A 10,088-nucleotide genomic window follows, 5' to 3' on the forward strand; every position below is an offset into this window, starting at 1 on the left:
GATTAGGTAGTAGATCCAGGTAGGGTCGCTACACTTTTTCTCCAGTCGCAATGTTAAAGTCTATAAGGATAATGCAAGCCATAGCTGCATGGTATGACTATGAAATATGGCAGATGGATGTGAAGACGGCTTTTCTTAATGGGGATATTAAGGAAGAGAGATTTACATGTCTTAGCATGAAGGGTTTACATCTATCGGAAGTAAGCATATGGTATGCAAACTTCAGAGATCTATTTATGGTCTCAAGCAGACATCTAGGAGCTGGAACCTCAGATTTGACGGTACAATCAATGAGTTTTGTTTTACTAGGAATCCTGAGGATCCTTGTGTGTATAAGAAGGTCGGTGGGAGTGCTGTAACATTCCTGGTACTTTATGTTGATGACATTCTACTCATTAGAAATGATGTAGGAATGTTGCAGCCAACTAAAGTATGGTTAGCTAGTAAGTTCTCGATGCAAAACTTGGGTGAAACATCTTTTGTATTGGGAATACAGATCTATTGGGATAGATCGAAAATATTGTTTGTTCTCACCTAGTCTACGTACGTTGATAACATCGTGAAGAGGTTCTCGATGGAAGAGTCCAAGAGAGGACATCTACGAATGTGTCATGGCATGTCCCTATCTAAGTCCACGTCTCCCAAGACTGATGCATAGATAGTGACGATGACATGCATTTTATATGCATCTGTTATTGGTTAGTATCATGTATGCAATGATATCTATACATCTTGACGTGGCATTTGCACTAAGTGTTGCAAGTAGATATCAATCCAACTCTGGTCTTCCACACTGGAAATCTGTGAAAAACATCCTCAAGTATTTGAGAAGGACTAAGAATGTGTTCTTGGTCTATGGGGTGGAGAACTAAAATTGGAAGACTATACCAACTCTAGCTTCCAAAGCGACATTGATGATTCGAAAGTCAACCTCTGGGTTTGTATTTATGCCCTATGGTGTTGCTGTCTATTGGAAGAGTTCCATGCAAGACAGAAATACGGATTCCACCACTGAGGTCGAATACATTGTTGCATCAGATGCAACAAAAAGAGGGTGTTTGGATGAGGAATTTCTTCCAAGCGTTGGGTGTTATTCCTAATGGAGTTGCTCCAGGTCTCATCAAATATCCAAACGTATACTGAGAAAATACCACATCATCCGGGAGATTGTGGAAAAAGGAGAGGTCTCATTAGACAGAGTCGCCTCCGCAGATAATGTTACTGATCCACTAGCTAAGCCTTTACCAGGACCATTATTCGAAATTCATCGCGAATCAATGGATTTGAATCATATGGGTAGTTGGCTCTAGTGCAAGTGGGAGATTGTTAGAGTAGATGTCCGTCGAGCCAAGTGTTAGCCGATGGTACTTGAGAGAACTCTTATATGACAATATTTATTTTAATAATATTTGACATTATTTAATTTGGCACACCTTTATATGTATACTCATGCTAGTTTGCATAGATAAAGCCCTTGAATATATAATTAGTAGAAAGAATATGAGATGATCATGTGATGACTATAATGAAACTCATATTTGGAATACTGTATATTCTAAATTGTTCCTAGTCTATTCATCCGCCACAAATAAGGATAAAGGATGCTCGAGCTTGAGACTAGTATTTGCGATGTGAGTACCACGTTTCATTGGTAGGGTACATGGTGATGTTCAAGAATGCAAATAGGTTCTCATTGTAGAGAGCACTGAACAACCTTCCCTAAAGGACTTTCCAAGTGGTTCTCACTTATCGAGTGGAAAAGTCCTAGTTTATGGTTGTACATCATTAGTCCTTATGACCCAGGATAACATGGAGATTCTATATGCTATAGATTCACTTTGACTTGTTTACCGACTCAACTAGGGTCATCAGGTGGCAATGTTGGGTGTTGTGTCGAAACATATAGGAGTCAATGCATTGTAGTCGGGGATTCACCGCTTACCTATGGGTATGGATATCATATGTGTTCTCATGCATATGTAGCTTGAAATCTCTGATCAGAGTATGTGGTAATTAAGAAAGGGTTTCTTGAATTACACTTTCGATGCAACTATGGCATGACACATAGTTATCGATTCAATGACAACTATCGATAAACCAATGGTTGTCGAATCGGTCGGGATATATGAGTTGAAGGGACCGTATTGTACGCTAACCATAATTGAATGGTTCTTGCAGGCACTATCATTTGATTCCTAGGGAGTCATGTAAGCGATGTTGCTAGATGTTTAACATGATTGGTTGGGTACTATCAAACTTGAGTTTTCTGACGTTCTTATTATCAAGGAGTTGATAAATAAGAATGGAGTTATATAGGGTATGCTCGTATAAGGGACTTGTTGATCCCAAATCACATGGAGACGTGAACCCACTGCTAGTTGTATCAATGAACAATTGAGGATCATACAAGTACTAGTTTTCTAGATCCCGTTGAGAATAAAATTGGTTCAATATATTGAACGACTTATAAAAGAGTTTATAAGTGAGATAAATTAGAATTATGACTTCTATACAAGAATAAATGGGAAAATAACTTTTAATTTGTGAATGTGTTTCAAGATTAAAAGTTGACTTAAATAAATAATTAGTTTTTTTTGTAAATGTGATTTACAAAAATATTATTATTAATATGAACTTAATTAAATTAATTTCAAGTGTTGAATTAATTAAATATTAGTGGGTCTTGTAGAGTCCAAATAATTAAATTAATTCAAATGTTGAATTAATTAAACACTATTGGGTCTTGTAGAACCCAAATAGAAATAGTGTTGAATAATTATTATACTAGTGGGCTTGAATGAGTTCAAGTTGGATTTAATTTATTGATTAAACTTAAATGAGTTTGAGTTTGATAATTAATTAAATATTAATTTCATGGGTCATGCATATATATATATATATATATATATATATATATATATATATACGATTGACATATAATATATATATATACAATACATGAGAGAGAATGAATATAAAGAGTTAAAAGACAAGATGCACACTTTTCTATGCATTCTTTTATTTTTTTTCATGCATGCTTTGTCTTTTGTCATAACACACTTTTTAAGTACCAAGACAAGCAATATTCCTTCTCTCCAACAAGCATAATGGCCAAACACTCTAAGCAATTATTCTCCAATTTTTATCTTTCATCTTGGGAGAAAAGGCAAAGAAAATGCTCTAAATATTCTAGTGCATATTTATGGTGGATCTAGTTTTACTAGTCGTGGACCTAATTTGAAGTGGAGTCCAATTTTCGAACAAGAAGTGTTCTTGGAGGCTCGAATCCTTTGAGCAAGGTGTGCTCTTGGAAGCTTGTAGATAGTGTCTACCATTTTAAGAGCTAAGTTGTTCACAACTTGGTTGAAGCCATAAATCAATCTTTTAAGATTGATAGGTAAATATTTCTTAAACACCCTATGAATGTTTAATATTTTGAATTCTACACACGTGCTTGGTTTTTAAACAAAATTTTTAAACTTTCATTGCGCTTCCGGGAACAAGAGAACCGATCCAACATAAAGTTCTTGAGTGCTTAAATTTTGTGCTTCATGATTTAGACCCACGCTCTTTTAGAAAAAAAATCATCAATGAAGGTTATAAAGTACCTTGATCCTCCATGGGTCAAGTTCTTTGAGGGGCCCCAAACATCCGAGTGAATGTAATAAAAAAATCCTTTGGTTTTGTGGACGGTTGGATGAAACTTCACTCTAGTTTTCTTTCCAAGCACACAGTGTTCACAGAATCAATCTTTCTGATTTTTTCTTTTTCGAACACTCCTTGCTTATTCAGTTCATGGAGACCCCTCTCACTGATGTGTCTCAATCGATTATGCCATTCCTTGGTCATGTCAGTGCTCGACCAAACAAACAGTCCAGTTGAGTCAAACTATCAATCTAAAAAGATTGATTATGACTCCAATCAAATTGTAAACAACTTGGCTTTTGAAAAAGGTAGACATCTTCTACAAGTTTCAAAGAGCACACCTTGCTCAACATGGCTTTTCCTTCAAATTAGGTCCACGACTAGTCAAACTAAATCTATCATATATATGCACTAGAATATATAGAACATACTAAATCTATCATATATATGCACTAGAATATATAGAACATTTTTCAATGAGAATCCTTTGCCTTAAACCACAAAAGATGGTGGCAAAAATATATTGGAATATATTAACAGGGGTGGATGGCCAAATAAGTTGGAGTGGGAGTCAAGAAAGGTTTCTTATTTTTTGTAGATGTATAATGGCAAGATTTAATACATGCATAGTTAATTGTGTCCATTATCTTTTAACTCTTAAACTCCTCTCATGTATATATTGTATGTATTATGTAAATAAATACATACAAAGCCCATGAACTTAATATTCAATTTATTAATAAGCTCAAACTCATTTAAGCTCAATCAATAAATTAAATTCTATTTAAACTCATTCAAGTCCACTAATAGAATAATTATTCAACACTTCTTCCATTCGGACTCTACAAGACCCAATAGTGTTTAATTAATTTAATTATTTGGACTCTGCAAAGTCAATAATATTTAATCAATTCAACTCTTGAATTAATTTAATTAAGTTCATAATAATATTTTTCAAAATCACCATTTCAAAAACTAATTATTTATTTAATTCAATTTTTAATATTGAAACACATTTACAAATTAAAAGTTACATTCTTTTTTATTCTCTTTTAGGAGTCAAACTTCAAATTTCTCATGCTTATAAACTCTTTTATAAGTTGTTCAACTCATTGAACTAATTTTTATTCTCAACGGGATCTAGAAAATCAGTGTTTGTGTGACCCTCAATGGTTCAATGATACAAATAGCAGTGTGTTCACATCTCCATGTGATTCGGGATCAAACAAGTCCCTATATGAGATTAATCTAATCATCTTCATTCTTACTTATCAAAACATTGATAATAAGAACGTAACTCAAGTCTGATGGCATCCAACTAGTCATGTTAAACATATAGCAGCATCGCTTACATGATTTTCTAGGTACCACATGATAGTGCCTGCAAGAACCATTCAATTATGGTTAACATACAGTATGATTTCTTCAACTCATATATCCCGATCGATTCGAAAACCATTGTTATATCGAGAGTTGTCATAGAATCGATAACTATGTGTCATGTCGTAGTTGCATCGAAGGTGTAATTAAAAAAAAGCTCATTTCTTAATTACCACCTACACTCTAATCAGAGATTTCCAAACTACAAATACATGAGATCACATAGGATATCCATACCTGAAGGTAAGCAATGAATCTCCGACTACAATGCATCCGCTCCTACATGTTTCAACACAACATCCAACCTTGCCACCTTATAACCCAGTGGAGTTGTTAAATAAGTCAAAGCACAGCGCTAGCACATAGAGTCTCAATGTTGTTTCGGGTCATAAAGACTAATGGTGTACAACCATAAACTAGGACCTTTACACTCGATAAGTGAGAACCACTTGAAAAATTCTCTAGGGAGGGTTGTTCAACACTCTACAAGGAGCACCTATTTGCATGCTTGGACGTCACCATATCCCCTACCAATGAAACGTGGTGTACTCACATCGCAAATACTAATATCAAATTCAAGTGACCTTCATCCTTCTTAGTGGCGGCTGAATCGACTTTACAATTAGGAATCTAACGTTCATAAAAGTAGCCGGTGCAAGTTTGTTCCCAAAATAGCTGACAATGAAGCAAAGTGTGTCACGTGTATTTGTCTTCTTTCCAAGGATAGTACAGTGGTGCGGGACTATTTGTACTGAAGCGAAATACTAAAATCAACAGCAATATTCAAGCTTTGTTTTACTTCCAACTAATCGGATCACTTTTCGGATTAAACATTTTTCTGCTTTATCTATTTGTTTCATCTTTGAGTATATTGACCTGGTCCGTATTGATTATGAAGAAGGGAATTGGTCAGATCAATTCAATGTATGTAGATCAATTTCCTTCTTCCGGATTAATTTTCTATAACGGATCAATTTATTTAGTTCAGATAAATTTTAGATTTGTATTGATATTTATAAGTCATCTTGGGATGTCCTCGTCCAAATTGCTTTTGTCATCACCAAATTTTATTATTTTTTCTTAACATGAGTGGTTGGATAGGTTCAAAATCTGTACGCTTGTGATGCACCTCATATATGCATTTTGCTTGTACCTAGACAGGGTTCACTAACCTTTAAAAAACCAGACATGGTTCACCCTTAGGCCATCATAGTCGGTATGACAAATTGTACAACGTTCAGACACTGTTCGTTCTGGGGCCATCGATAGTCGTCGTAATAAGTATAATGTCCAGGAGCAAGTATTTTCAACAAGCTAAACTTGAAAAATTGAAGTTGAAATCGGTTTCCTAATTCAAAATAACTTGTCAACATATAAATATTGCTATTTTTACAGTCCTCAACCAAATCACTCAATGACCTCCATCTCAACAGCATATTTAATCATAAGGCCATCTGCAATTGTCAAAACATAACAAGGATAACAAGTCCATATCTCATGACGAAGATACATTGATATTCAACCCATGTTTGGAGGTGGAGGGGGTGGATGTGCTCCCTGGCCTTGCATTTGTTGTCCTGGGAACCCTTGAGAAGGAGGTGGCATGGGAGGCCGTCCCATAGTAAAATTTGACATTGGCCCGTTACCAACTGAAGGAGGCGGTGGAGCGGGGAAATTTCCCCCTGGGGGCATTGGCCAGGGTCCATTGGTCATAGGAGGAGGAGGTAATGATCCAGGTGCAGCAGATGGAGGCCTTGGGAGGTTTCCACTCGATGCCATCGGTGGCGGCCCTTGTGGAGGTGGAGGTGGTGGAGCTTGGGGTGGAGGAGGCAAAGGCCTAGGCGGGGCGCCAGGAGCTGCATTCCCATTAGCTACAGGAGCAGGTTTATTTGCCTCCGGTGGCTTTGTCTTGAAGTATAACTGCAACTGGATATTAAGCATGTCACAAAACAGAGTCAGATAGAATCTTGAAGGTATTCAGTTCTAGCTCAAGGGAATTGACAAAAATGAACAGACAATTATGTGTAATTTGTTTATTTGTGTGGAAGTGCAGAGTGAAGACCTATCGTTTTGACCAAATGATTCCTAAGTCAGATGTGTAAAATCTAAGATAACCATTTCCATCAAATGCCAGTTAAAGAGCACCTAATTCCACGGACCACGTCTGATATTTAGACATGATTCGGGGACATGAATAAACCTTTGTTTCCCAGCTATCTAAGTTGATGAATAATAAGAAGAAATCAACGTATATATTACTAATTACTAAAGCCAAAATGAATATAGAAAGACTTGGAACTGCTATTTATGGTATACACCATTTATTAACCAAACCCAGACCAAGCTGGAATCATGATATAGGACCACAGTCACGGTTAACATTAATAATTATCCGACAAACTGAAAAAGAAGCGGGGGCACGGAAACCTACCGTAAACATCTTTGAATCTGGATCCCAGTGCGAGAAGAACTTGGGAGTTGATTTATCAATCTCTGTACTTGGAACCTTAAAGATAAAGGTAGAAGCAGAATTCAGTAACCTAATGAGAAATTGAGATTTACAAGAGGTTCAAATAATACCTTAAAAGAGATAATTTCATACGGGTCAGCAGCAAACAAAAGATACTGGTACCGCTTATCGAATGGTTGAATTTTCTGCAGTCAAAATTGGAGATAACTGTCAGTCGACACTGTTTAACGATGTAGTCAGAAAGATAATCAACAGGCCATCCAAACAAAAAATTTTGCACATGCAAAAATCCATCTATGCGACTAATCACTGAAGAACCTGTTCAAAGGATGACATAAATCGATGGCGTGGCTTTGTGTTGTCTTCAATCTCAGGATATTCTATCTGAAAAATTATCGAAGCACAGAAACATAAACAATGAGACAATAAAAATTCTTCAGCAAGTAACTCAGAGTCTCAGATATAAAATTGCTGGAGCAATCCTACATTGGTCTAAGGCGTAAGAGATAGCTACAACTGATGTAAGGAACTTGTAATATTTATACCATCATTTAACATACACAAACAGAGTAAGAACATATTTTGTTTGTACCGAACTTTGCACTATAAAACTAACTAATAATCCTTTGTTCGTGCTTCATCAACAGTATGTTAAAATAAGTAAGTTGCACATCTTACACCTATTTTTCACAAGGACAATAAATCAAAGAAATGATACGAGTCTGCTTCACGCAATGCAACAGCTAAAGATTGGAGGCATGCCTCATGCAAAGCAAAAGTCACTTGTCATCCAACACGAACTTTTCTTCCAAGTAGTTTATTCTTGCTATTTTATGTGTTATTTTTCTTGCCCTCTAAATTTCTTTCACTGGCATTCTGGTTTTTGAGATTTAAAAAAATCATCCAAAAACAAAGAGAGTATCACACAAAAAGAATGCAATCAACTTGTGAACAAATTGTTTCCAAAAGACAGGTATTATCAAACTTGAGATGTTTCAACATGCTTAAATACAAAGTCACAAGAAAACTGAACACGTACCTGGAAAAGTAGTGATCTTTGCTTGGTCTCTCCATCAAATTGCTTAGTCACCCTGTATCCAGGTCTACCAATTTTAACTGGCACAACAAGCCAAGAGTTGCAAGTGACATTAGGAGGAAAAACTAAACAATCTTAAAAGCCAGCTACACTATAATATTCTACATCTGGCAACCACAAACCTCTCTGGCCACTTTTTCTTGTTTTCTCATTTCAATAGCTTTTTTTCCACTGCTGGCTCTGTGAGGATGGTTTGACTATCCACTAACATTTCAAAACACATAACAAAAGAACTTCATCCAGCCTACCATAACAACTTTACAGAAGAATGACAAGGCAAAAGAAAATTGCAGTTATACGGTCAATCTACTGCATCATGCATGAATTGAAACCTTAGAAAACACAACTACAGCTCGAGGACCCGGGACAAAAAGTTATAGACCTGTCCAGCAGTTTACTAGATGAAAACAGAAAAAGGTCCTCTTTAAAACTACAACAAGCACGCAAGCACACAAAATGTAAATAATCCATTTCAGCGCTCCTATCCAGTAATAGTCCGTGAGGAAGAGGCAGACAACAAATATTCAACAAACCGGAGAAAAGAGAACTTCAACCATATACTCAGAAACGACCAATTTAAACCGAGCGAAAAAACGTGCGTAATATATTAACTTACCAGATTTCGTGAGATTAATTTTTCGCTTATGAGGCTGTGGCTGAGCTGGCGCCTCTTTTGCTTCCCGAGCGGCTCTCTTGGCCAAGTTCGTCTGATGGCGCTTGCCCTGAGTGTGCGCCAAGTAATTCCCCTCATTGTTGTGCAATGTCAGGCAAAGCTTGCACTCATAGCTGAGACGCAGTACGTATTAGCACCGATAATGGAGACGAGGCAATCAATTAAGTTTCTCAATACTAGGGTTTACCTGCCGAGGTGATTGCGCATGAAATATGGATCTTTGGCCAAATCAATTGTTTCGAGAGCAAGCCTGCGGAGGCGCTCACGGCGGTCAATGGCTTCGTTCTGGGCGGAAGCAGCGCCTCCGCTTCCAGGCTTCGAACCCCATTCTCTGTCCATCTCCTTCTGCTGGTTACCTCTGTAGCTGCACGGGAAGAACAAAATAGTTGAGCACCAGAGCGAAACAGTTTGTAAGACGGGCCCGACTCTATGTTTGAGCCTGTCATGAGGAATACTGGGCCCAATTACATTAAAAGGCCCAAACAAATTTTGGAAAAGTGGTTCAGCTATATACCAGGGATGACAACGGAGGCAAGTTTTATCAAAGCTCGGAACCCGTCCTACCAAAGAAAATCAGGACCTGGACCCAAACTCTCCTCGCCTCGTCTTAAAACCCGGTGATCCAACATGGGTTAGACATAAATCTGTCAAAAGGGCTGGGTCAACCCGCAATCAATCAAAATACGCCAAACGGCAGGGCGGAACGGCCCCTCATTTAGACGAGTTGATAAATTATCAACCCAAACCGTCTATTTGACAGTGCGGGACGGGTCGACCCATCACTTTTTATTTATACTTGGCAGGTTGGCCCACAACCCACCACT

General features: G+C 37.3%; 1 protein-coding gene across 1 annotated transcript; it reads right to left on the reverse strand.

Annotated features, from left to right (window-relative positions):
- Nucleotides 1–6,353: 6,353 nt before the first annotated feature.
- On the reverse strand, nucleotides 6,354–9,671 carry LOC140890586 (uncharacterized). The gene is made up of 7 exons (XM_073298484.1): nucleotides 9,452–9,671; nucleotides 9,208–9,377; nucleotides 8,535–8,611; nucleotides 7,814–7,879; nucleotides 7,606–7,680; nucleotides 7,457–7,531; nucleotides 6,354–6,951 (listed from the first exon to the last, which is right to left on the reverse strand). The coding sequence occupies exons 1-7, from the start codon at nucleotides 9,601–9,603 to the stop codon at nucleotides 6,544–6,546; spliced, it is 1,023 nt and encodes a 340-aa protein (XP_073154585.1). The 5' UTR covers nucleotides 9,604–9,671; the 3' UTR covers nucleotides 6,354–6,543.
- Between the last annotated feature and the right edge of the window lie 417 nt (nucleotides 9,672–10,088).

The sequence above is a fragment of the Henckelia pumila genome, chromosome 3 (assembly GCF_033568475.1).
Source record: "Henckelia pumila isolate YLH828 chromosome 3, ASM3356847v2, whole genome shotgun sequence".
Classification (NCBI taxonomy): Eukaryota; Viridiplantae; Streptophyta; class Magnoliopsida; order Lamiales; family Gesneriaceae; genus Henckelia; species Henckelia pumila.